The sequence below is a fragment of the Apodemus sylvaticus genome, chromosome 12 (genome assembly GCF_947179515.1).
Source record: "Apodemus sylvaticus chromosome 12, mApoSyl1.1, whole genome shotgun sequence".
Lineage (NCBI taxonomy): Eukaryota > Metazoa > Chordata > Mammalia > Rodentia > Muridae > Apodemus > Apodemus sylvaticus.
The window spans coordinates 63843015-63870272 of NC_067483.1; the positions used below are offsets into that span (position 1 = coordinate 63843015).

The 27258-nt window shown below is 48.9% G+C and overlaps 1 protein-coding gene and 1 pseudogene across 1 annotated transcript; one reads left to right on the top strand and one right to left on the bottom strand.

The window, feature by feature from the left end:
• Nucleotides 1-1797: 1797 nt before the first annotated feature.
• Tor3a (torsin family 3 member A) lies at nucleotides 1798-26693 on the bottom strand. The gene is made up of 6 exons (XM_052200178.1): nucleotides 26084-26693; nucleotides 25502-25615; nucleotides 17449-17714; nucleotides 15406-15584; nucleotides 3205-3329; nucleotides 1798-2699 (listed from the first exon to the last, which is right to left on the bottom strand). The coding sequence occupies exons 1-6, from the start codon at nucleotides 26325-26327 to the stop codon at nucleotides 2449-2451; spliced, it is 1179 nt and encodes a 392-aa protein (XP_052056138.1). The 5' UTR covers nucleotides 26328-26693; the 3' UTR covers nucleotides 1798-2448.
• LOC127697212 (UV excision repair protein RAD23 homolog B-like) lies at nucleotides 21092-22273 on the top strand (annotated as a pseudogene).
• Nucleotides 26694-27258: the final 565 nt, after the last annotated feature.

Below are 27258 nucleotides of genomic sequence, written 5' to 3' on the forward strand. Positions count from 1 at the left end.
TGTTTTCATATTCTCACTGGGGTTAGGTCTGTCCTCTGGGCGGAACTGAACTGTCTCCCTCTAGAGGGAAGAGAAAAGCTCACGCAGCTTAGAGATTCCCAAGCCCTCCCCCAGGCTGCCTAAGCAGGAAGGACTGTACTCACTCTGGGCCAAGCTCCAGCAGTACAGCTTTCTGACATGACCTGTGCTAGGAGAGGCTTTTCCGGGAGGTAGCACTGCATAACCCGGGAAATTCACTGATTCACCAGGGTGGACTTGAAGTCATCTCTTTGCTCTGGCGCCCCATCTGGGGTGAACAGAAGTTTGTTCACGTCTTTCTTAATCAGGAAATCTGCAGTGCTCTCACAGCTTGATACTTTCATTTTTTAGGATGAACGCTTCTGTCTCTTTCCTAAGACTTTTTAAAAGCTTATGTGTGTGAGTGTTGTCTGCTCGTATGTCTCTGTATCGTGTGCATGCCTAGTGCCCACAGACCCAGAAGAGGGTGCTGGATCCCTGTGAACCACCAAGTGCGCTTTGCTGTCAAGGTAATGCCTCATGGAATGAGTTTGGAAGTATCCCTTCAATTTTGGAGGCAGTTTCGGTAGAATTGGTTTCTTACTGCCTGTTGTTTATCTCATAAAACCAGTCTCAAACTCCTTAACCCTTTCCCTCAGCCTCCTTAGAGTTGGAGTTAGTAATGAGTTTCACCACGCCCAGATTTTAACTATTTACTTTGTACTGATTTTAACTATTTACGTACTTAGTTACTATGCAGACCAAGCTGACCTTGAATTTGCTGAGATCTGACTTCCTCTGGATTAAAAGGCGTGTCACCATGCCCATTTCAGACTTTTATCTCTTTAAAAGGTAGATTTCACTATGAAGTCATATATATATATCCCTAGGCAGTTTCAGATTCACTGGACAGCCCAGGTTTTCTTAACCCTGACAGCCTCCTGAGTGCTAGAATCACGGTGTGTGCTGTGTTACAACACCTAGCTTTTTCACCACTGTGGTGTTCGTTATTATACTAATTTGGAGCTTGATGTTTTCTAGTCCTTTGGGGGCACAGTGCCTCTCTGATATGTGTATATTGTCGCAATTTCTCAGAGCAGTTCTCCTCATGGCCTTTGCCTTACAAAATTAAGATTTTTCCATTTTAATCTAGTCACTGACCTGCTGTGTTCAGGAGTGGTAAGTTTCTGAAACTCCTGCTCTGCTCTTCTACCTATGATACTTGTGACCACGAGGCATTTTTAGGATCCCAATCCTGTTAGATCAGGTGAGACTTGTTCAGCACTCCGAGGACCCGTCCAGAGGGAGAAAAGTGTGTCTGTGTGTGCCTAGCTCTGGGATGGGAGGGATCTGCTAGCATTGTTACCGTTCACTTGCTCCTCCTGTGCCCAGGCTCTCCCTCCCGCTGTCCCGCTGAACGTGCAAGGACAGCATCGCACACCTGGCTGGAGCCAGAGTCTCTTATACCACGTGGTATAAGAAAGCTGAATTGTTTAAATCCCCATCCTCGAGGGTTCCGACAGCAGAACGCCTAAGCTCTTGAACTTTGTGGAACATGGGTGGCATCATAGACACGTGGTGCATGATCTGCCTCGCCACGTCAGCCTCAGGACCCACAGCTTTCCCTTCGGAGCTGGAGTGGAGAACACGTGTCTGAGTACCGAGTCAGGAGCTCCACAGAGACTGAGGCCAGCTCCCAGTCGGCACATGCTGTGCCAGCCTGCCAGGGCCAGCAGTTGCCCTGTCTCCACCAGTTCCCGTTGGTGCAGAGTGTAAGGACCAGGTCTCAGTAAGAAAGGATGTTAGAAAAATACAAACTTTAATTACACATGATGAGGCCTCTTAAGAAATTTTCAGTGTGTCGAACAGAACAAGCCTTAGCTCTCTATCCACCTGTGGTTTTGTCTGTCAAGCCCAGCTCGGGTTTCTTTAGCTCCCTCTCCTGCATTAGCCCACTAAGTGCTAGGTCACAGGTGTGTGCCACACCCATGTCATGGTTTGAAAGCATGTGGTTTTTCCTTTAGCCTAAGGCCCTTTGCTGGTCTGCTCAAATGCAGAAGCTGTCCCTCTCCCCCTCCTCAGAAAGCCAGCCAAACCTACAGACCAGGGCCACGCTCCTGCTAGTCCACACATCTTCCATGTTCCATAGCCCAAAGATCCTGGAGCCTCAGGCTCATACTCAACTCCTGCTGCCTTCCAGGAAGAACTTTGGTGCCAAGAGATCGAAGGGAGAGTTCTAAGGACCCTTTGGTACTTAGACTTTCCACTGGCCTCCTGACTTCCTGACCCTCAGTCTAGATCATCTAGAATGTAGGTTTTTAAGGCACCAGGTGGTTTTTAGAAACTGCCTTCTGCACACTAACTGAAAGCAGTGATTGCTGGACACCAGGCTACCTGGCAGATGGGTGTCTCTAGAAGAGAAAGATTATTTAGGGTGCACAGGAGTCACTTTCAAGGCAGGAAGAGGTTGATTCTCTGGGAAATGGATTTGCAGCCCTGAGAGGAGAAAAGTCGCTCTTCCTCAGGCACGTATGTCATCATCTTGGCGATTTCATCCAGGGCCTCTTCTGTGTATGGGAGATTCTGTCCCAGGAAGGCATCTCGGACACACAGCCTCACATGGCGGTACTCCAGTGGCAGGAAGGGTATAAAGAGGTCAATGAGGTGTTCCTTCAGGAGACGGCTGGAACCAAAGCTGCTGTCTGGAATCAAGACCCAAAGTTCCATGGAGTCTGGCCTAGCCTGGGACTGAACCCTGCTATACACTTATGGTGTCCCCCAAACTGAGACCCGGTCAAGATCTGGGCCCCCACAAAGCTCCTGAGTACTGTGTGCAGTTGTTGCCAAGGACTGCAGCTGTGGCTGTTCTAGGCATGGAGAAGTACAGTGATTGTGGCTGTAGCAGGAGGTGAGCACCATGACTGTGGCTTGCTTTGGTGGAGCAAAAGGTAGGGCTGCCCCCTGCACTGTTCTCTCAGGGAGATCTGCCAGCCTCTGGGCAGGGACCACAGCTGTTGCTGGGGCTGGGCCAGTGGCCCTGTTGAGAAAGCATTTCCGGGAAAGGAGTGTAGGCTTACTTATTACACTCCTGCCACCAGAAGGTGACAGTGTGAGACTGTCCTGTGTCCTCCACTGGCCAGACACCCATCATCCCTAGCTGTGCTCTTGCTTGGCAAGGCTGTGTGTGTATCTGAAGTGATCACTTACCTGCAGACTCCATGATCTCAGTCTGGAGGGGCATCTCCAAGTGCTGCATCGTAATTTCCTCCCTGGACCATCCAGCCTTCAACAAACTCAGGACTGCCTCATTGATGACACTGCCCCCAAGGTTACTGAAAGAAACAAGCACTTGTTAGCAGCTGGTTCCCACACACTCCCACCATGTGTTCCCTGACCGAGGATACCAGTTCTGAAGGTGGGAGGCTGCTGTGGAGCAGAGCGGACGGGCACTGCCCTGCTTTGTCCCCGCTCTGCCTTGTTGGAGCTTTCTGGGAAACACTCAGATTGTGAGTAATCTGCATGTCAGATGTGAATGAGATTCTGGGGCCATGCGACACTAATGGAGGAACGCAAGGCTCCCAGCAGGACACCCTGAGCAGTGACAGACTCAAGGGGGGACTGTGGGCACAAGGCTCAGAAGGTAAGGGTGAACGCTAGACCACAGCGAGGGAAGGTGCCATGTATCCACTGAAGGATTTGGAGCCAGAATGTAGGGTTGTAGCCTCATCCACTCTGTGTCCTAAGAAACTCGTTTAGGCTATAAAGGTTGGGTGTGGGGCATGGAGTAGAGGTAGAGAGGAGAAGGACTGGAGAATTAGTTTAGAAAACACTATTGGCAGGGCCCTGCAGTTGGTGGACATAGGAGATGTCTGGGCTACACGTCTTTCAGAGACGTGTACAGGAAAAGCATATTCTGCACTGCCTGTGTTCTCTCTCAGGCTAGGCACAGGAAGATGGCTGTTAAGACAGGAGTGACAGCCGGGCGGTGGTGAATGTCTGTAATCCCAGCACTCTGGGAGGCAGAGGCAGGCGGATTTCTGAGTTTGAGAACAGCCTGGTCTACAGAGTGAGTTCCAGGACAGCCAGGGCTACAGAGAAACCCTGTCTCGAAGAAAAAAAAAAAAAAAAGAGTGACGCCAGGAGGCCCGGAGCAAGTGCTGGGACCTGCAACCAGGACAGTTCATCCCTGTCTCAAGTTGCAACCAGCTGAGCCTTGTCTGTCTCCACAGCCTTCACTTTCCTTGCCTAAGGCCCACAGAATGAGGAATGTGTTAAGGGAAGGATAGAAACTGGGGCCAGCATCTCCTAGCCTCTCTCCTCACAAGGACCAGTATCCTGGAAAACTCAGAAGAACTCACTCAGCCCTTTAGAGCAGGCTGGCTTCAAACTCAGAGAGCTGCCTGCCTCTGCCTCTGCCTCCCCAGTGCTGGGATTTAAGGGTATGCGCACTGCTGCTGCTGCCCCCACCAGGCCATGCTCATGTTGCATTTCAGTCTGTCCTGCAGATGAGGCTCACTGTGTGCCCTTCCCAATCCCCATCCTGCCTCCCTAGCTGGGTGGAGAGACTGGGACAGCATCCTTCCCCAGCAAACATGAAGACCAGTGTGTCTCCCATAGCCATAGACTTAAGAGGGACTTGGGGCCCCCATGCTGGGAGAATCCAGTAAGAACAGGGCATTCCCTGCTCCTTGCTCCAGCCCAGCCTGCTCCGCCACACGTCCAGCCCTGCAGAAATGGCTTATATCACTCATCTGGTCTCTGTCCCTGCTGGACAGCCTGTCAGGAGCCTCTCCGGTCCATACCTGCATCAGCAGAGATTACCCCACACATACGTGTTTGCCACAGTAGCCGAGTCCACACCTTAGACTAGGAGGCAAGCCTCTGGGAGATGGCAGCCAGCAAGATGAACTGCTCACGCCCCAAGGACACAGACTCTAGTGCAGCGGCATCTCTGTCCCAGGTCGCCTGCTGCTCTCTCTGACACGGCCCCTCTGCATGCTTCCTGCAGATTTATCAGCTGTGTGCAGCCTCCTTCTGAACTGCTTGCACTGTGGCCCACAGCTAGTGTTGCCTTCGCACCGCCTGACAGGTTGTACCTCTCACAGGACAAGGCTTGGGAAGCCTTCACTGCCTGCCCAGTGTCTTCAGCTCAGCAGGGCTGCACTCTGGCACCTGCATGCCAAGAAAGAGAGATGCCAAATTCCTCACCCTCCCGGTCCTGTGGGCTATATGCTGAAAGGACCAATGTGTCCCAAGCTCCCATCACCAACTGTGAACTCTTCCCTAATCAACAGAGCTAGGCTCCCATGAACCTATTTGGGCCTCAGTTTCTTCATTGGTAAAATGAGAAACTGGGCCCAGACAATCTAGGGGCGCTTCATCAGTCTAGAGGCAGTCAACAAATACCCACTGCACCCCACATGCTCCATTCATAGGTAACTCATGTCTGTGTAGTTAGTTCCTCAAAGTCCTTTCACCTCATACTCTGACCACAGCTCAGAGAAAACAGACATTAGCAACCCTCTTGTGGGTGTGTGACGAAAGGCCAGCAGCTCCAGTCCTGTCATGTGACTTGGGGGGTCTTCTACTAACAGGAGGAGGCAGAAATCAGTATTTGTGTAACCATACAGCAAGTACCTGACTTCTTCCAGCCAGGAAAGGGATGGGCTTTGGTCCCCTGACTGCTTCGACTGTAACCTCTGAAACCAAGCCACAAACAGTACTATCCTGTCCTTGCTACTGAAAGCTATCTGGACAGTTCCTCAAGACGTGCATATGGCACTCTAGGACAGACCTAAAATACCCTCTGGAACCTAGTGGGAGCAAGTCTCCCATAAGCATTACCTGAAGACTGAGCCCCTAGATGAGAAGGGAGGCACGCAATGTGCAGATGCAGGAGGGACCAGGGCCGGATTGTGACAAGGTTCTACCTGGACGGCATCAACCCAGCCCACAGCTAGCCCTTCACTCTGCCCTGCCCCAGGCCTGGCTGCCTCCTGTCCTACTGTCAACTTTACAGAGAAAGCTTAACTCTTGCAAAATTTTGGCACTCAAATGGCCTTTGTTAGTGTTGGGCCTGCACAAGCCCTCCTGGGTGTCACATTCTTTGAGGTGCCACAGAGAGAGCAGGCAGATTGCAACAGCCGGCTCATTTCAACAGCAGGTCTCAGAGTACTTCAGGATTAAACTGTAGATCCAGTTGGCAGCGTCAGGGCTGGGAAGGGTTCAGTGGACAAACTGTTGACTGCCTGAGCATGAGGACCTGAGCTCAGGTCTCCAGCAACCCTGTGGAGAGCTGGGTGTGGCTCTGTGCCCTTCTAATTTCAGTTCTGGGGGCTTCCTTGCTGGCCAGCCAGCCTATCAAGATTCTGTGAGGTCCTATCTCAGAAAACAAGGGAAGAGCCAAGTCTGGTGGCGCCCACCTTTAATTACCTCAGGAGACAGAGGATCAGGGGTCTCCGAGTTCCAGACCAGCTCTATCTACACAGTGAGACTCTGTCTTTAAAAAGGTAGAACAGCCAAGTAGAGTGTGGTACAGGATACCCAGAGCGGACTTCCACATAGACCTACCCGCACACACATACACAACACACATGCAAGAATCCTTACCACAAGGGGAAGACAAACTGGAGTTTGTTCTAGAAATCAAGTCTAGAGACTCGGATCTCAAATGTATTGCTCTCTCATAACTAGAACAGCAGGGAACCCTGGGGCAGGGGTTGGAGGTGGTTAATTTTGGGGCGCCCTCAGGAGGGGTGCCTGTGGTTCTGCATGGCTGGAGAGGGACTGTGGCGGATTGGCTCCTGCACTCTCCTTGGCACACGCCAGCAGCAGGTCGTTTCTTTAAGAGCCCTTGGGGGAGTAAGTGCCCCGGACGGGCAGCTCAGCTGCTGTTAGGTGGTCACCCCAGCTCCAGCTTCACCCATGTGCGCTATTGTGTGTGTAGCTACGTAGCCTGAGTCAGTGCGCTGAGGTCAGGTCTCTAGGGGAAAGGGCAGGACTATTGCCAGCTGGTCAGTGACCAAAATGCTTGCCTTGAGATAGGAAGGTCACTGGGTCACACTGAGCAATGCAGCACGTGAGAGAGTTTGTCCCGTTGTAAAGCGGCTGGGTAGGAGAGCTGGGTAGGCAGGGTACCATCCAGCTGCCTCTGCTTGTGGGAATGTCATGGGCAGCTGAGGCCACTGACTCAGAAAGGGGTGAATCCTGGGGGAGCTGGGATCAGTTCTTATTCTGGTGTTCCAGTTATGTGAACAAATGCCGCCTGCTCTCTTAAAACCACTCGAGATCCTCCCCTGCTCCATCCTTGGCTTCCATATGCAGAAACCCCAGTGGCTTAAAGCTTTCATCTTGTCCCAGGGAACCACCAGAAACCCTAACCTGCTTTCCAAGTTCAGCTGAAGAAAAATCACTCCTACCTCCCCAGGGCACCCTGGAAACCCCACCCCATCCCATCCCCCACCCCACCCCATCCCATCCCCCACCCCACCCCATCCCCCACCCCACCCAAGCCGGGAGCAAGCTCTAGCCTGTGGAAAAGGAGAGTGACCCCGCAGTGAATAAGCAACCGGCTGGTAACCGTCCACAGCGGAGTCTGCAAGGGGCTTTGGCGAAGCATTCATATTGGTGACGTTTCTTGTCCACAGAGTTCTTTTGGGACCTGGGCATGTGAATCCCGGAGTGGCTGTTCCTGCTCCACAGCCTGCACAGTCCATAGCAAAGGTGAGAGTGCCGACCCTCACTGTGCATTTTCTGAGAAGAGTCTGCCCTTCTAGAGTGGGGATCCCAAGGAATGTAAGGTGGTTTTCTACTTGATTTTAGAACAAATAGCTGACTTAAAAACCAGACTCTTGTCATTAATCCCTACCCTAATCAATCTCTGTCAGGGAGTATGGCCTGCTGATGCTAACTCTATCCAGCTTTGCTTGCCCCAGTCAAAGAAAGGACACTAGACCCACAGTGGCAACTACACCCACCTCTACCATCTGCCTCTGGACCAAGCATCTTGTTGGCTGTCTTTCTTCCACTGCATCCCTCCTTGCCACCCTCAGTAGGGATTCTAGATTTGCATTTCGAACCCCTTCGTACCTACTACTTAAGGAAAGGTTCTGAATCTCCCAGAGACTCCTGAAGACTAACCATGAGAATCTTCTAACTCAACAGAAGGTCTGCTGCAGGTCTTAGAAATGTCACGTAGCTCAGACTGAGCGGGAACTATTTCTAATACCCAATTGGAACCTCAATACTGAATTTCCCAAAGACTCAAACCTAAGCCTCAACTGGTCAAATACCCGACAAGCTGGGGAACAAGAAACAGAGCTTCAAACTCACACACAAAACAGATACAAGATTCCCACATCCAGAACTACTACCAAAGATGTAACTGTAGATGCCTAGGTCCCATGACAAGTACACAGGAATAATGGAAATAAGTCTCTACAAAAATTAGTACTTCCCAACGGGTGGTAGCGCACGCCTATAATCCCTGCACTCTGGGAGGCAGAGGCAGGTGGATTTCTGAGGCCAGTCTGGTCTACAGAGTGAGTTCCAGGATGGCCAGGGCTACACAGAGAAACCCTGTCTCGGGAAAAAAAAAACAAATTAAAAAAAAAAAATTAGTACTTCCCTAGTAATGTCTAAGAAATCAACTCAGATGACATATATAACATGAACAATTGAATGAAATAATGAAAACAATTCAAGTTATAAAAATAATCTCTGAAGAAAAGACAAAATCAAATAAAACATGAAACCTTCATGAATTCAAACAAAATACCCAAAGGGAAGCCTCAGTATGATCAAAAACAAGAAAGAAAGGACATCGGGTGGAGGCACACTTACTTAATGTCAGCACTTGAGAGGCAGAGGCCAGCTTGGTCTACAAAGAGAGGGCTGGGACAGGAAAGCCAGGGTGACATAAAGAGAACTTGTTTCAAACAAAACAAAACAAAAACCCACCACCAACAACAAAAAAATCAGGACAAGATACCTACACAAGGACCGAAAAGGAATCACTTAGTCAAAGAAAATGTCAAATCTAAAAAATTCCTAAGAACAGAACAGGTAAAGAGGCCTAGGTCAAGACCCAGAAAATATATTCAGCAAAATCAGAGAGAGGGGGGAGGGGGGGAAGAGAGAGAGAGAGAGAGAGAGAGAGAGAGAGAGAACAAGAGAACTCACCCAGGGGCTGCAAAGATGGCTCAGTGATTAAAAGCACACACTACATTTACCGAGGACCTGAGTTTAATTCCTAGCACCCACATCAGGGGACTCACAGCTTCCCTTAACTCCAGCTCCAGGGGACCTAACACCTCTGGCCTTGGCAGATACTGAACTCACATGTACATATCCACACAAAAGCACACACACTTCAGAAAAAAATCCCTAAAGAGGGTTGGAGAGATGTCTCAGCGATTAAGAGCACTGACTCTTCCAGAGGTCCTGAGTTCAATTCTCAGCAACCACATGGTGCCTCCAACCATCTGTAATGGGATCAGATGCCCTCTTCTCTTCTGGTGTGTCTGAAGACAGCTACAGCATACTCATACACATAAAATAAATTAAAAAAAAAATTAATCCCTAAAGAAACAGATGGTCTAAGGAGCATACAGATCAAACAGACATAGCCAGGTGAACACAACATATCAAAATGTACGGGGTACAACAAAAGGTCAAAGGTAAGTCTATAGCACGGTGTGCCTTCGTTCAAAAAAGCTGAGATCTGAATAACAACCTGAAGGCCTTAGAAAAACAAGATCAATAAAGAAAGAGAGAGAGAGAGAGAGAGAGAGAGAGAGAGGGAGAAAGGAAGGAAGGAAAGACAGAAAAAAAGAAAGGAGGCGGGAAGAGCGAAAAAATCATAACTAATACTAATAAATAGAAACAATTTTTTTTTCAAAAAAATAAATCAATGAAAAGATTAACAAAATTAACAAACCAAATATTAACTAAAAGAGGAAGGGATCCAAACATCCAAATTATTAAAATTGGAAGTGGAGCCGGGCAGTGGTGGCGCACGCCTGTAATCCCAGCACTCTGGGAGGCAGAGGCAGGCGGATTTCTGAGTTCGAGGCCAGCCTGGTCCACAGAGTGAGTTCCAGGACAGCCAGGACTATACAGAGAAACCCTGTCTCGGGGGAAAAAACAAAAACAAAAAAAAAAACCCAAAAAAAAGGAAGTGGAAATGGACCTGAGGGGATTCACTGAACTGTAAGGGCATGTATTAAAAATCTATGGAGGGAAAGTCTAAAATAAATTTCTAGATATATAAATCCTACCAAAGTTAAATCAAGATAAAGTAAATAATCTGAACAGTGAGGCAGAGCAGTAACAGTAAATAAAAGTCTCCCAACTATCACAGGCATGCATGAAGGCAAACACATAAAAATAATAATTAATTTCAAAAAGAACTACCCAACTATAAAAATCCCAGGGCCAGATAAATTCAGTGCAGAATTTTACTAGATCTTCAAAGAACTGACACAAAAGCCCCTCTGTCTATCCCACAAAATGGAAAAGAAAAAAAAATCTTTTTCTTAATTAATTAATTTATTATATATAAGTACACTGTAGCTATCTTCAGACACACCAGAAGGAGGCATCAGATCTCACTCATTACAGATGGGTGTGAGCCACCATGTAGTTGCTGGGATTTGAACTCAGGACCTCTGGAAGAGCAATCAGTGCTCTTAACCACTGAGCCATCTCTCCAGCCCAGGAAAAAAACATTTTCAAATTCCTTTTGTTTTTTTTTTGTTTTGTTTTTTTTTTTTTTTTTTTGGATTTGTTTTTTTTTTTCGAGACAGGGTTTCTCTGTATAGCCCTGGCTGTCCTGGAACTCACTCTGTAGACCAGGCTGGCCACGAACTTAGAAATCCACCTTCCTCTGCCTCCCAGAGTGCTGGGATTACAGGCGTGTGCCACCACCGCCTGGCTCAAATTCCTTTTATGAAGCAATTTTTATTTGCATACCCAAACTATCACCAACACCCCAAAAAAGGGAGAAAAAAAGCATACACTAATCTCTCTGGTGAAAATACATTCTCAGTAAAATATTTGAAAATCTAATTGAAAACATAAAAAGAATACCACCACAATCAAGTCAGTTTTTTCTAGAGATGCAGGGATGGAGCAACATATGTAAAGGAATAAATGTAATCCAACACCTAGGCAGATGGATTGTGCCTACATGCAATTGGGGGGTGGGAGGTGGAGGTGGGGTGCAGACTGGAGTTAGACTAGACTGAATCCCATCCTGTGACTGGCAGGAGTGTGGACTGCTCTCCCCTTGCTCTCCCCCACCTCTGAGGACAGTCTATGGCCAGGTTACAGGTTCAGCTTCCTCTCTATCTTCCTCGTCACGTAAACGAAACATTCCCAGCACCTCAGCCCCAGCCAATAATGTACACACATCCTGGAAATCCCTCCCCCCTCCCCCAAGAGCTATATAGTCCTCGCTTAACCTGAATAAAGTTGAGCTGTCTCCCTGAAGCTGATCCCAGAAGTCAGTCAGTACTCATGCCCACAGCAGATCATCTCATTGCATATAGAAAAGGCCTTTGATAGCTGGATAGTGGTGGTGCACACCTTTAATCCCAGCACGTGGGAGGCAGAGGCAGGAGGATTTCTGAGTTCAAGGTCAGCCTGGTCTACAGAGTGAGTTTCAGGACAGCCAGGGCTACACAGAGGAACCCTGTCTCAAGAAAACCCAAGGACAAAACAAAACAAAAGGCCTTTGACAAAATTCAACATCCATTCACGATAAAAAGTCCTGGAAGAATAGGGATACAGGGGATTGTTTCAGCATAATAAATGTGTAGCTGCTTGTACTTCAAATACTGATTATGTCCCCCCCAAAAGTTTACATGAGAGGGTCTACAGGTAGCTTCTGGGAACCTGGCCCCAGTTAGTTCTGATGGGTAAATACAGACGCCAAGGACCAGTAGCTGGGGGGCGGACAGAGGCAGGACTTTAGGTTTCCTGGGCTTGGGATGAGGAGGACTAGGAGGAGGAGGAAGAGGAGGAGGAGAGCGATCTGCCATGCAGGAGTAGATTGTGGACAGAAAAGAGGAAAGTCTGCCAGGGAGTAGAAAATGAAGGAAGGGGCCCCAGACTCCGGCCAAGAAGCCGTGGCCCAGAGGATTGACTAATTGGAGCTAAGAGCAACCAAGTTGGAACATAAAATTAGTAATAACTAGGGATTAATAGCACGGAGGTCAGGCAGCAGCCCAGCTATTGTGCTGTTTAACGAATATTCAATATAAAGGCTGTGTGTCTGTGTTTTTCATCCGGGAACATAGACCTTTGGGGCTGATAGCAACCCCGAGTTGGGATTTATTAATTTAATAATTAATACAACATAAATACAATACACAGGAAGCCCGAAACCAACACCATTCACTAAAGCACTTCCACTAAAATCAGGATCTGGACAAGAATATCTATACTTCACATGATGCTTGAAATCTTAGCTAGAGCAGTTAGACAACTGAAGAGTACACAAAAGGCAAAGAAAGAAGCCAGAAGCTCTGCATTGGCAGAGGATGTGATTCTCATATAATGGACCTAAGGAGTTAACTGGAAAATTACAGGTGATCCTGCCAGCAAAGTAGCAAAATACAAAACAAACATTAGTAGCTTTCCTAAATACAAATATTAAACACACCAAGATAGAGACCAAGAAATGTCCCCATTCACAATGGCCTCTAGAAATACCTTGGAACAAATCTGAGGAAGCAAAAGACCTGTATAATGAAACCTTTAAAATGTTTAAAAATAAAAGAACTTGAATAAGATACCCGAGGATGAAAGACCTCCCATGTTAATACTGTGAGATGACCGTGCTACCAAAAGCAAGCTGCACATTCAACACAATCCCCATTAAAATTCCATTCCAGCTCTTCACAAAAATTGAAAATTGAATCTTAAATTTCATATGGAAACACAAAAACTCAGGGCAGCCAAGACAATCCTAACCAATAAAAACAACCCTTCTGCAGGCACCACCATCCCAGACTTTAAGTTACATTACAGAGTCATGGTAATAAAAAACTGCACGGTACTGAGATTAAAAACAGACTCATTGATCAACGGGATAGAATCCAGAAACCATATGTTAACCTACACACCCACAGGCTTTTGACAAAGATGCCAACACTACACATTAGAGAAAAGAAAGCATCTTCAAAAAATGGGGCTGGTCAAATTGTATAGCTACATAACATTTCACCCTTACCTCTGATCCTGCACAAAAGTCAACTCCCAAAGGATTAAGGGCCTAAACAGACCTGACACCCTGAATCTGACAGAACTCATATGCACAGGGAAGGGCTTAATGAATATAGAAGAACAAGCATTGAGATCCTCTATTGGTAAATGAGACCACATGAAACTACACCATCACTTGAGTGAAAAAAATGGGGCGGGGGTGGGGAACCTTTTCCAGATACATATCTGAGGGTTGGAGTCTAGGATATACAAAGAACTCAAAACAACATGAAGAAAAAAAGAAAATTAAAAACAAGGTATGAGCTGGGCTGTGGTGGTGCATGCCTTTAATCCCAGCACTTGGGAGGCAGGGGCAGGCAGATTTCTGAGTTCCAGGACAGCCAGGGCTACACAGAGAAACTCTGTCTCGGGAAAACAAACAAACAAACAAGGTTGGAAACAAAAGAGTTCTCAAAGGACAAAATGAAAATGACTGAGAAACTTTTTTTTCTTAAATTCAACATCCTTAACTATCAGGTAAATAAATGCAAAATAAAGCTACTTTAATTTGCATCTTAGTCAGAATGATTAAGATTAAAAAATTAAAAATTGGGCTGGTGAGATGACTCAGCAGGTAAGAGCACTGACTGTTCTTCTGAAGATCCAGAGTTCAAATCCCAGCAACCACATGGTGGCTCACAACCATCCATGATGAGATCTGATGCCCTCTTTTGATGTGTCTAAATACAGCTATAGTGAACTTACATATAATAATAAATAAATCTTTTTTAAAAAATTAAAATTTAGCTGGGCGTGGTGGCGCACGCCTGTAATCCCAGCACTCTGGGAGGCAGAGGCAGGTGGATTTTTGAGTTCGAGGCTAGCCTGGTCTACAGAGTGAGTTCCAAGACAGCCAGGGCTACACAGAGAATCCCTGTCTCAAAAAAACCAAATTGAAAAAACAAAAAACAAACAAACAAAAAAATCACGGCTAAGTGGTTGGAGCTAGAAACAACCATTCTGAGGTAACCCAGGCTCAGAAGGACAAACAGCAAGCTTCCTTCCCCTCACCTCTGAGTGTTAGCTTGGACTCTCAGACCTGTGTTTTGTTTGAAATTACTCATGGAGGTTGGGACATCACCGCAGGGCCACAGGGAGAGAGTTCCAAAGGAGGGAGACAGGGCACAGTACAAAGGCTAATGGGGGATAATGGAACAGGGGTGTTAAACTGGGTTAAGAAAAGGGAGGGCGGAGTCAAGGAGGGACTGTACAGATGGATAAATAACATTAAAAGATGTTGGGGAAAGGCATGGAGTAACCTCTCACTTTCTAAGTCTCACTCCACCATTATAGAGCCAAGAAGCAATGGTCAAGCCTTACAGGATAGCTGCTACTATTATTCCCCTACAGGGACACAGCATTAAACAAACTTCTGATGACATATCACTATACCCATAGATGAATATGTCTCCCAGGCCTCAGAAGCTTCTATTTGCAGTAGATTGTGATTAACACAGAGACCCATATTGGCCAAGGCGCCCAGTCCCAAATAACATAAATACCCCACCCTCTCTTCCCAAGAGAGGAACCATTGATCAGGGATTATTTCGGAACAGGAAGTAGGAAAAGGATAAGAGGTGGGGCTGGTGGAAGACCACAAGGAAACAGTGTCTCCTGGACCCAGCAGGGCAGTTGTGAGCACACAGCTGTTGTCACATCATGCTCAAGATCTGTGCAAGTTCCAAACAAACCAAATCCCACTGAGGAAAGGGGGGCTGGGCACCACCTATGCCCCCCCGCCCCCACCCCCCAGCTAAGGGGCCAGAGGCAATTAGCTATGGGAGAAGGAATTTTCTTTCACGTAGCCCTTGGTAAGCTGACCCAGTGAAAGACCACACACATCCAAGAATATCTGGGATTCACAAATCGGTCTTGACGGATTTTTTTTAAGGACATAAAGTTGGATGGGTAGAAGGTGAGGAACGGATCTAGCGTTGGGATTGTGTGAATATGATCCAAATACACTGCAGGGGAAAAAAGGCAAACCAAGCACAACCCCCGATGCTTCTGCACAGCCAGGCAGCCAGAGACCCTGGGAGAATTAGGGGGCGGGGGAGTGAGGGGCAGGGGCGGGGTGTGGAGCATGCTCAGCGTCCCTTGCCTGCTCCCAAGCTGGGGACTTTGGCGGGTCACAGAACTCACCTGAGAAAGAGGAAGATGGCTCGCGGCGCCTCGGCTCCCTGGGCCCCGGGGCTCCTCGGCTCCAGGTAGGGTTCAAGCAGCTCCAGCAGCCCCGGGTGCAGCTTCTCCGCTTCGTCAAAGATGAACGTGCTCTGGTGGCAGCGCCGCTGTGTCTCCTGCATCTGCCTCTGCAACTCTTCCTGCACGGAACATGGGGAGCTGCAGGCCTCGCAGGAGCGCACGCTCCTGTTTCCTCAGCCCAGGTGAGGTACACCTGGTACACCTAAGTCTGGGCTCCACCCACCACAATCACCAAACCCGGGCTTGGGCCCCACCCGGCTTCCCTGGTGACTCTCCCTGTTCTTGGGCTCCGTATGCTCACCTGGGATGAAGACCAGTGCTGGAAAGTTCCCGAGAGAAAGTCGGGGCGGGATCTCAGGCAGCCAGCCTGCTCTAACTCTGTGCACAGGCTTTATGTAAGTTGAGGGTTACCACATGGGCACATGGGGAGTCCATTACAAGAAGACATGAGCTCTCCAACAATCAAGAGCTTTATGGCATCTGTGTCCCTTCAACACTCGTGTGTGTGTGTGTGTGTGTGTGTGTGTGTGTGTGTATTTCGGTTTTCTAGTGGGGAAGCTGATATCCTCCAGTGATTTGGCTGTGGCCAAGACCAGAGAATTCTCCTGGGAAAGCTCAGCTGTTGGCTGTCTGACACCAGCTTATCTGGGCTCCCGATGCCCAGCCCTTGCCCTCCAAGGCCATGCTAAAATTACCAGGTGACTCTGGCGAGCTCTGCCCTCAAGGCTGACTTAATCTTCCCAGTTTATACACTCCAGTACCACAGTTGAGAGCCAACATGGGCGAGTTTGCTCATTTTCAGGCTATTTTACTACCCGTGTAAGTGAGAAAAACCTCCAATAGTAAAACAATCGGCTGGCTGGTGTGTGAGAACTGGAGACTCGCGTGCAGTGACGTGATAGGACATGCCCTTTCAAGGTGGCCGGCAGTGTAGCTAAGCAGAAGACTGCTTGCCTAGCCTTCCATTGAGTTCCCAGGACCACATATTTAAAACGGAGCATAGTGTATGCCCATGACCCCAAGACTAGGGAGGTTAAGTCAGAAGGGCTAAACTACCACTTAAAAAACCCTCAGAGCCAGGCGAATCTCCAAGAGTTCAAAGCCAGCCTGGTCTGTAGAACTGAGTTCTAGGACAGCCAAGGCTACATGGAAAAACCCTCAAATTGTTGCTTTCATTATTCAATGATGACTTGAAGGGTAAAAATGTAAACAAACCAGAGTCCACTTATAATCTCCACCATCTCTGCCCTGCAGCTGGTGGCTGTTATCTCTGTAAGCCATAGATAGGCCGGTTTTCCTGTGTGAATCCAGGTAGCTGTGCTTCTAAGGCCCAGCTACACTCATAGCCCAGTGTAAATATGGGGAAAGCAAAAGAGACCTGCGCAGAATGTGCCCCTTTCTGCCTGATAAAATTACAGTGGCTGAGACGGCCTGAAAGGTCTCTCAGCAGCCCAGACAGAAGGCTAGCTATTCATGCTAAGGAGGCTGTGGCCTTTGGGGTGGGGATGGTAGAGCGTCTGCTCTCCTCCATTCCACACTTAGACATAGACAGGATCTTTGTGTAGCCCAGGCTGGTCTTGAACTCAAGGTCTCCCTGCCTTAGCCAATGAGCCTTGGGATTATAGGCATGCAGCACCACACCCAGCCACATTTCACTACTCTTAACACACTCAACACCTCCCCACCTCCACTGTTTGATTCTCGGGCGCTGTGCCTGGCCTCCAGTGTGCAACTGTCATGGAAACAGTTCTAAAGGGTTCTGGAAACGTGGTTCTCCCTTCCAGAGCTCTGGGCTTCCTCTCTGAGAGGGAAGGGAATGGCTGTCTGTCACAGCTTCTGTCCCTGCAGCTGTCTGCCCCCATCCTGTGCTAGGCTGCTCAGGAGTCCACCTCCCTTAGCCAGGATCTCCTCTCAGCACAGAGGCCTCCCCAGGCCAGGGAGAACACACACACACACACACACACACACGTACCACAGCCTCACCTTGTACATGTCTAGCTGCTTGGAGTGTGGGAAATGGAAGGTGGAAATAAACATCTTGACACAGTCACTCCTCATTCCGTCCCGATACAGGTTGTCCACCAGCATCCGTGCCACGAAGTTCTTGCCTGTGCCGGACCAGCCGTGGAATGACAGAGCCAGGGCCTTGCCCACGTGGGGCATCTCTAAGTAGCCCTTCACTGCTCTTAGGACCAGCTTGCTAGCGAGATGCTGGCCGTGCAGTCGCACACGCAAGTCTGATTCTAAGCCTAGGAGGAAAGAGGTCCCAGTGAGAGGCACGGGGCATGTGTGCACCACCTCCCCGCCACACACCAGGATTTCTACTGTCTGATCCTTGCGGCCTCAGAGCAAGAAGGCAAACCTCACAGTAGATGATATTCTGTTGGGATGACCTACACTCACTCACACTTACTGTTTCAAAGGGCGGTCGCGCCCCTGTATATTCAACTGTTAATTGTTTTGCAGACAGTGCCAGATGCTGGCAGCAAGTTGGTATTGTTATTTCTATGGCCCATCTTCTGCTTTCTCTTAGTGTTTGTCACATTCTCACCCAGCCAGAAAGAGGAAAGCAAGCTGCCACGGGGTGGGGGGTGGGGGGTGGGCGTCATGGAAGGTCACCTTGCTCTCAATCTGGCCAAAAAGCAACGCATAAGATAAGCACTGGGCCAGGTCTGCAGGGCCTTGACCTTCCTGTAGGATTTCCAGATGTAGAAGACAGCGAATGGGGGTACAGATGGAGCTGGTACCGTGGCGAGCAATTATGGGGTCAATACTACCAACAGGGGGCTGGAGAGCTGGCTCAGCGGTTAACACTGACTGCTCTTCCAAAGGTCCTGAGTTCAAATCCCAGCAACTACATGGTGGCTCACAACCATCCGTAAGGAATCATAACCAACTGTAACAAAATCTGACACCCTCTTCTGGGGTGTCTTAAGACAGCTACAGTGTACTTACATATAATAAATAAATAAATCTTAAAAAAAAATACTACTGACAGAACAATACTTAGTTATCTAGGGCTGACAAGAATGCCCAGTGAAGAACTCTGAGCTCTTTTAACTCTTAAGTGTCTAAACATGTACTCAGACAGACAGACAGATATACATTTATACACACACATTCTGGCCGGACACAGCCACCTGTCTCAATCAACTCCACAAGTGTTCATTGATACTTATATACGTACGCATGTACCTATACACATACATATAAACAGACATAGACATTTGGATAGATAGATGGATGGAGGGAGCAGAGGCCCCAAAGCTAACCCCATCCTCTTAATTTCTTTTCTTTGGCCTTTTTATAGACAAAGATACTTAGAAAATTACCTCATAGATAAAATGTTACACAAAATGGAAGTTACAAAAGGATGTTGATATTAAGTTCAAAGCAGTGTTTCATTCTGTAAGCTCAGTATAAGTTCACAGCAGCAGTTTCATATAGTGTTGTCTTAGAGTGCACACCTGTGGCTTTTATCCTTGGATCTGACCTAGAATGAATGTTTTTCCTTGAAAACAAATTTGTCCCAAGCCTATATCTCTTTTTTAGTGTAATTATAAAAGCTCATTGCATTTATTATGCAGACTTTACTTACTATTATGCAGAGTGGGCATATTCTACCCTTGATTTTAACTTTATTACATCTTCCTCACAAAACAACTAAAACCATTTCTTTAAACTTTCCCCCTAGGATTAAATCAGGAATTCTATAGAATCATTAATTTGCCTAAGTAGCAGACCATCTCAGGAAAGTCATCCACCAGCCTTAGCCTCCTGGACACCTGCTGCTGCTGCTGCTGCTGCTGCTGCTGCTGCTGCTGGGCTCAGACTGAGAAAGCTGTGGAGACTTTCCGCTATGCTAAGAGCAGTTTTGTATGAGGGGGGAAGGTGGGTTTTGTTAAATAAAGAGCTGGAAGAACAACTGGGCAGAGACAGGATGAATGGAGCAGGAGGCGAAGCAGTGGAAGCCACGTGGAGAAATGTGAGAAGTCGTGTTTAGTTAGAAGGTAGCTGAGAGACTGACTGACCGCCCCAGCAAAAGGCCAACATCCTCACACTATACAGATGGAAATGTTGTCTTTATTCTGGATCCCCTGCAATGGACAGACAGAGCAGTGCGGAAGGACCCCGCCAGGCTCCAAGGAACTCCCACCTCTGCTTCAGGAGTTCATGTTGTCTGCCTGTCACTCCATCCCAACCTAACATATACTTGAGAGCAGTTTCCCAAAGTCAGGTCTGCTTTCCTTTCCCCATTGAAGAAGCACAGTTTGGGTAAGGCACTGGCCATTACCCTGCTATCAACGCCAACTGACTAGGTACCTTGAGCCAACCCAGAGGGAGTTCTGGAACACTGCCAGATGACTAACCCTGGCTGTCCTAGAACTCACTCTGTAGACCAGGCTGGCCTCGAACTCAGAAATCCGCCTGCCTCTGCCTCCCAGAGTGCTGGGATTAAAAGCATACACCACCATCGCCTGGCTGACAACACACTACTTTAAAACACTGCCATCACTTTGCTTCCTTTCAAAACCATTGGTCTACAAAACTGACACTTGCAGCTGTCCCCTGTTGTTGGAACCAGGCTGCTTTAGATTTGGATATCCAGGTCTAAAGAACAGTGTGTAATCTAAGGAGAGAGCAGTGCTAGCCAGGTGTTGGTGGCACACGCCTTTAATCCCAGCACACGGGAGGCAGATCTCTGTAAATTTGAGTCCAGCCTAGTTTACAGAGTGAGTTCCAGTACAGCCAAGGCTACACAGAGAAACCCTGTCTCTAAAGCAAAACAAAACAAGAACAAGGAAAAAAAAAAGAGGGGTTGAGGGGACTTGCTCTAAGTCTTAATCCAGACTTCCTGACCTGTATGTGGCCTGAGATTCCTCTCTGTGCTGGACCCTCCCTGAGTTACTGATGGTCTGTCTGCCTATCTTTCCTTCCTTCCCTTTCTCTTTGTGGGTGTGTACATGTGAAGAGGATTGCACATGCATGTGCACACTAATGTGAAGACCACAGGTTCACATCTGGCAATCACCACCTTGGTTTTTAAGCCAAGGTCTCTTTCTCTCTCATTGAACCCAGAGCTCTGGTTTGGCTAGACTGACTTTTAAGCCCGAGGGACCTCCTGTCACATGGGTGCTGGGGACTGAACTTGGATCCTCCTATTTGAGTGGCAAGCAGCATACAGACTGGGCCACCTCCTCCATCCCACTGGCACTATTTGTAAATAAGTAACCTGATGTCTAGTTTGTGCTTCAGTGTGACAGATGCAAGGCAGGACAGGCAGGCGAACTCCAAGAAAACTCCAGGTGAGAAACAACTTCTGGAAAAACTAGTCACATTTTACAAAGAACTAAACCACTGGGCTTTTGTCAGAACAGGTTTTCTGACTGATGCAAAATACCACACGGAGAGCTAAAACACAAACCACGAGTCACGACGATGGTGGCCACCATCCTGTGGTGAGTTATCAGGTTCTCTGCATCTCTTGGGGAGTCCCCGTGCCTCCTGCGGCCAGGGGACGCAGGGCCTGGGGTGAACGCGACTCCAGGCGACTGTGACAAGCCCCCACCCCCGTCACATTAGGCACCACGCAGGTCACCTTGAAGACCCTTCAGCAGCAGACCTTCAAGATTGACATCGACCCAGAGGAGACAGTAAAGGCATCGAAAGAGAAGATTGACTCTGAAAAGGGCAAAGATGCCTTTCCGGTAGCAGGTCAGAAGTTAATTTACGCAGGCAAAATCCTCAGTGATGATACTGCTCTCAAAGAATATAAAATTGATGAGAAAAACTTTGTGGTGGTTATGGTGACAAAACCCACAGCAGTGACAACAGCAGTGCCAGCTACAACCCAGCAGTCCAGTACTCCCAGCACCACTCCAGTCAGCTCCTCCCCAGCAGCAGCTGTGGCCCAGGCTCCTGCTCCCACCCCTGCTCTGGCTCCCACCTCCACCCCTGCCTCCACAGCTCCAGCCTCAACTACAGGGTCTTCTGGACCTGCGCCCGCTGGTGCGACTCAGCCCGAGAAACCAGCAGAAGAGCCAGCAGACACAGGGCTTACTAGCCCAGCACCAGCGGACAGTGCACCAGGAGACTTCCCGGTCATATCCTTCTAAAGATGCAACAAGTGCCCTTGTGCCAGGCCAGTCTTTTGAGAATATGGTAACTGAGATGGTGTCAACGGGCTATGAATGAGAACAAGAAATTGTAGCCCTGAGAGCCAGTTTCAACAACCCTGACAGAGCTGTGGACAGTCTTCTGATGGGAATCCCTGGAGACAAAGTCAGGCTGTGGTTGATCCTCCGCCCCAGGCTGTGAGTACTGGAACTCCTCAGTCTCCAGCAGTAGCTGCAGCTGCAGCAACAACAGCCACTTTTGGAGGCCACCCGCTTGAATTTTTACGGAATCAGCCTCAGTTTCAACAGATGAGACAAATTATCCAGCAGAGAGAACCCTTCCTTGCTTCCAGCTCCGCTGGCTACAGCAGATAGGTCGGGAGAACCCTCAGTTCTGCAGCAAATTAGCCAGCACCAGGAACATTTTATTCAGATGTTAAATGAACCAGTTGAGGAAGCAGGTGGTCAGGGGGGAGGAGGGGGGGGAATTGCAGAAGCTGGAAGTGGGCCGTGAACTATATTCAAGTAACACCTAGGAGAAAGAAGCTACAGAACGGTTAAAGGCATTAGGATTTCCTGAAGAACTTGTGATTCGAGCATATTTTGCTTGTGAGAAGAATGAGAATCTCGCTGCCAACTTTCTTCCACAGCAGAACTTTGATGAAGACTGAAGGGACTCTTTTGTACCTCACACTCACACCGGTGCATTGTTCACTGGATTGTCTGGGGTGACTTGGACTCATATCCACAATATTTGGTATCCGGTAGTAGGTGGGTGGGGTGGGAGTTGGATATGGGGCAGGGATACATACGGTGCATGTCTGCTTCAGTCAGCAGATGCTGCAGATCCACACAGTGTAAAATATTATACAACCAAACATCCGCCTTTATTCTTCCAAGCAGTAGGTAACTTCCTGGGTTTTTCTTTCTAGTTTACTAGATCCAGAAATTTGGTGTGATGCCCTGCTTTCTCTTTTCTTTGACTTAACATTCGATTTCCTAAAGAATCTTTGCTACCTAGAACTATAATCTGTTTTATGGCAACACTGGATAATGGCTTTTTAAAACTGAGGGGGGGAAATTACAGCATCTGTAAACAGAAATGCCAAATTATTGATAGTCATTGTTGCTGCTTCACATAAGGAAGAAATTGGTGTAGAAGGAAGCTCATTCTTCATGGGTAGTGCTTGGGGTGGGGAAGAGAGAAAGGGGGCTTTTTCTTAAAATGAAAATAATTACTGCTATTCTAAAAATTCTTGATTATTGAAAGTGAGACCCGCCAGGCGGTGGTGGCACACACCTTTAATCTCAGCACTTGGGAGGCAGAGGCAGTCGGATTTCTGAGTTCCGAGGCCAGCCTGGTCTACAGAGTGAGTTCCAGGACAGCCAGGGCTACAGAGAAACCCTGTCTCAAAAAACCAAAAAAAAAAAGGAAAAAAAGAAAGTGAGACCCTCTAACATGATTTGAGAAGCTGCACACATAGGCAGAGTTATCGTCCTGTTTATATTCTTTCTTTGGGGGAAATTGGTAGGTGTCTAATTACTGTTTACTTCATTGTTGTATTGCAGTAAAAGATTCAAAACAAACAAAAAAATAAAATAAAACACAAACCACAAGCAACATGCACCAGGTCACCTGACAAAAAGGTAGAAGAGATGCATACAGCTATGGGGGGTGGGCACAGACCAGCATGGGCTCTCAGGCGGGGCCATTTTTATGCATGGAATAGCATGAATTAATTTATAATGGAAAACAACTTTCTCAAGATGCAGAGCTCCACCCTCCCCCACCCCCGCCCCCAGCCTCACTCTATCAAGATATATAAGCCAAGAAGCCCAGGTTAGATATACCCACAGACCTTTTCTGGTTAAACCTCGAGACAAACGCTTCTTTAATAAGACTGGGTCTTTCTACACAGCCGAGGCTGAGCTTGAAGTGGGGTCAACGTTAAGTGTCTTCCTTAATCACACCTGTGGTTTTGTTGAGAAGTGGCCGCCCCTGGCCTTGCTGCTCCTCAGTTTGGCTGTGACTGGCAGGCTTCAGGGAGCTACTGTCTCTCCGACACTGGAGTGAGTGGCAGATGTGCAGGGCTGCACCCACCTTTATGTGGGGTGAGGTCTGGAACTGACTCTCACGCTTGCCCCGCTGGCACTTTGCCAAGTATCTATCTCCCAACCCCTGGAACCGTTTTAAAAATTCTTTTTATGACCAAGAAGAGGGGTGGGACCTGCAGTGTGGAGCCAGAGCGCGGGGGAAGATGGCTGCGTCCATGGCAATGGACGCCCACCCGGCTGATGTCTGGCTGGTTGAATATAGTTGAAATATGCAAGGCCGGTTACAATGATGGAGTTACATTGCAGTTCTCACCAAGGGGATCTGTCAGAGGGAAGAAAACGGCTTTTCCTGAGCAGAGACTTTGATGGTGGAAGGTATTCCTTGCTGGCTCCATTGAAGACACTGTATCTCAATTTGGAATGGAAACTGTTCTCGTTTTTTCTCCTTTGGTTTTTCGAGACAGGGTTTCTCTGTATAGCCCTGACTGTCCTGGAACTCACTCTGTAGACCAGGCTGCCCTCGAACTCAGAAATCCGCCTGCCTCTGCCTCCCAAGTGCTGGGAATAAAGGCACGCGTCACCACTGCCTGGCAGAAAAACGAACTGTTGCCTATCATCCCAAAATAGAAGCTGTCCAGGAGAACCCGCCCTGGTGTGGCATCGGCAGGACTGGACCATTCTGCGTTCTTACAAGTACCTTCATGCTGAAGAACAGAAGGCCTACAGACGTGCACAGGCTACACTGCTGGCTTTGTAGAATTGGGGTGAACAGACCTCCTCACCAACATGATTGTGAATCTGTTCTCAGTCTAGACTGAAGATGTCTCTACAGTCACGCCTGAGGGATATCTTCTGAAGAACCGTTCATCTCCGTTGGCTCCACTATGGGCCAGGCCCTGTGCTAAGAGCTCTGCAGCGGCTGAGGAAGAGTCTGATACAGCCTGCCTCCTTCCGGGAGTGTTAGAGTCAGAGCAGGGAGAGTCCACAACCTGAGGGAAGCCTGCACCTTACAGTGTCTACCAGCGGTCTTCGCTGGGTGTGGCACGTTCATGGTTCCCATAGATCCCAATAAGCTCCGCACCTTTAAACTAAAGATAAAAAAATGTCCCCAGCACTGGGGGCACCACGATTGGGGTTGGGAGTAAGGTAAGGGGCCTCTTGCTCTTGATCTAAGTGCTAGAGCTCGGTCTAAACTCCACCCCACAGTTACCTGGCAACGCCAGGTAGGCCTGGCCCACTAAGGGGCTGTGTGCCCCTCCTCCCTCTTACTCCTGTTTCCTGCTTGATTCTCGCTTGGGCTCTTCCCCGCCCCCCCCCCCACGTGCTCATGGCCAGGCCGGCCTCTCCTCTCCTCCCCACCCCCCCTGCCTTCCTCTGCCTCTACTACCCTCTTAACTCTCCTCCCCTTTCAGAGTTCAAGGCCAGCCTGGTCTACAGAGTGAATTTCAGGACAGCCAGGGCTACACAGAGAAACCCTGTCTAGAAAAACAAAAAACAAACAAAAAGCATCTCCATACTCTAACAAACAAACAACAAATCCCAGGAGGGCTGGGCTGGGGTACTTGCCTGGCTCTCCTGAGGAGGGTGTTATGAAAACAGGCACACAGCAAGGATTTGGGCCCTTGTTCCTAGATGTTATAATGTAATATCCACTAAGGACACTATCAATGATGGTGTCCTGCCGTCCCTATTGTTGGAGGTGTCCTTTCTAGAAATGGAGTTCAAGGTCTTGTCAGAGCAGACCCCCCCTTTCCTCTTATTAGAGGAAAAGTCGGGGAGGTTTCTCACCAGTGGCTCGCTTCTCCATAGTCACTACCCACCCCCTCCCCCGACACCCGAACCCTGAAAATTCCGTCAGCGCCAACCTGTCAAGTTGTTGGAGATCCTGCAACCTCGGCCGCCGCAGCAGTCCTGAAAGCGGCAGAACCATGCAGCGAGCATATCCAGCGACCGTCGGCCCCAAAGAGGAAGGCTCCAGCCTGGAAAGGAAGTGCTATGAGATGGCATAGTGATGAGAGAGACAGTTCTGAGGTTTCTCAGTGACAGGGCCTAAACCAGCGTTCAGGTCCCAACTCACCGCCAGGCTCCCTCAAGCGCTCCGTTGCTTCCTCTCTAAGCCTTAGAAGCGAAAGTATCTGGGGTTGGGACGATCACCAAGTGTTGTCTACACAGGGCTTTTCCCTAAATCATCATCAATAAAACGAGCAAGAATGGGGAGGCTTGAGTGGCTAGAGAAAGCGGGGCAGGTGAGGCGGCAGAGCAGCCAGACCTTTAGCTGTCCCGAGGGGCTGCACCAGGAGTCGTGCGGAGGTGGGGTGCAGTGACCAGGCCTCTGATGCAGGCCTGCAGGATGCAGTGCTTCAGAGTGTCTGACTATATGCAGCACGCAGTGCGAAAGAGTGAGACTGGCAGGTGAGCGCAGGGTCGGCGGCCGGGACTGCTCTTACCTAGAGGTGGCACGGGAGTCTCCTGGTCTTCACAGTGATCCGGCCACAAGGTGCAGCTGAGGAGCGCCCAGTACCGTTTGGAGAGGGTCCCGGCCGTCCTCAGCTGCTCCTGCAGGCGTTGGACGCTCGGCCAAGGGTCGGCCTCGTCGGCCTCCTGCCCCGGGCTCGTGGCATCGCGGTGGCCCTGAGCTCCCGGGGGGCGCAGCGACAGTAGCAGCAGCAACCAGAGAGCACCACGAAACATGACTGGAGCGAGCACTTCCGCTTCGAAGAGTCTGGGGATCCAGGACTCTTCGACACCCACCGGCAGGCGTGGCCCAGGATTGGCGTCGCCGTGGTGACCGCCCCGCCCTCACTGAGGCTGACTCAACTGGAACTGAGTTTCGGTTCAGACCAGAGACCCATCCGAACTGAATTTCAAGCTGGTGTCCGGGACTGCAGGAATCCCGAGACCGATTTGAGTCCCTGTCCACCCCACGGGATGCAGGTTACTCCGGGGCATGCCTGTGGCCACAAAATGGCCACTGCCAGCCATTCAGCTGTACCTCCCACATAAGGATTCCCTTTGGTGCCCTGCCCTCGTAGGAGGTCAGCTTTCTGCCAACCGGTCTAAGCAGGGGAGTCAGCTGGGTGCAGAAGCAGTCGGAAGAGCGTGAGCAGTGGAGAGCTGGGTGGACAAGGTCACTCCTGGTCCTCTGAAGAGGAAATCGAAACAGTAGCGAGCAGTCAGCAGCAGCAGCAGCGGCGGGCTTTCATGGATGCCAGTCCAGCAGAAGCAAGAAGTAGGGTCAGGATGGCATTTGAGTTCGGGAAACCCCCGAGTCAAGAGGAAATCGTATCATGTGAGACTTACAGAAGTTAGGCTAAGTACTTGCCCACTCATAGCTAGGTTTACAAAGTTGATCAGATGCCCAAGGCAATGCAGGCCTTTAATCCTAGAACCCAGGAGGCAGAAGCAGGCACAGCTCTGAGTTCAAAGCTAGCCTGGTCTACATACTGAATGCCAAGCCAGCTACAGGTACATTGTGAGACCCTGTCAATATTTAGAGAACACGGAAAACCCAGGCTTGGTTCCGAGCTTAGCATCAGGAGGCAGGTAGTGGAAATTAGATGTGAGCCCCAGTGAGGGTTATTGAAAAAGAATTGTAGGTGAGCAGTTTTTGTTCTACCAATAG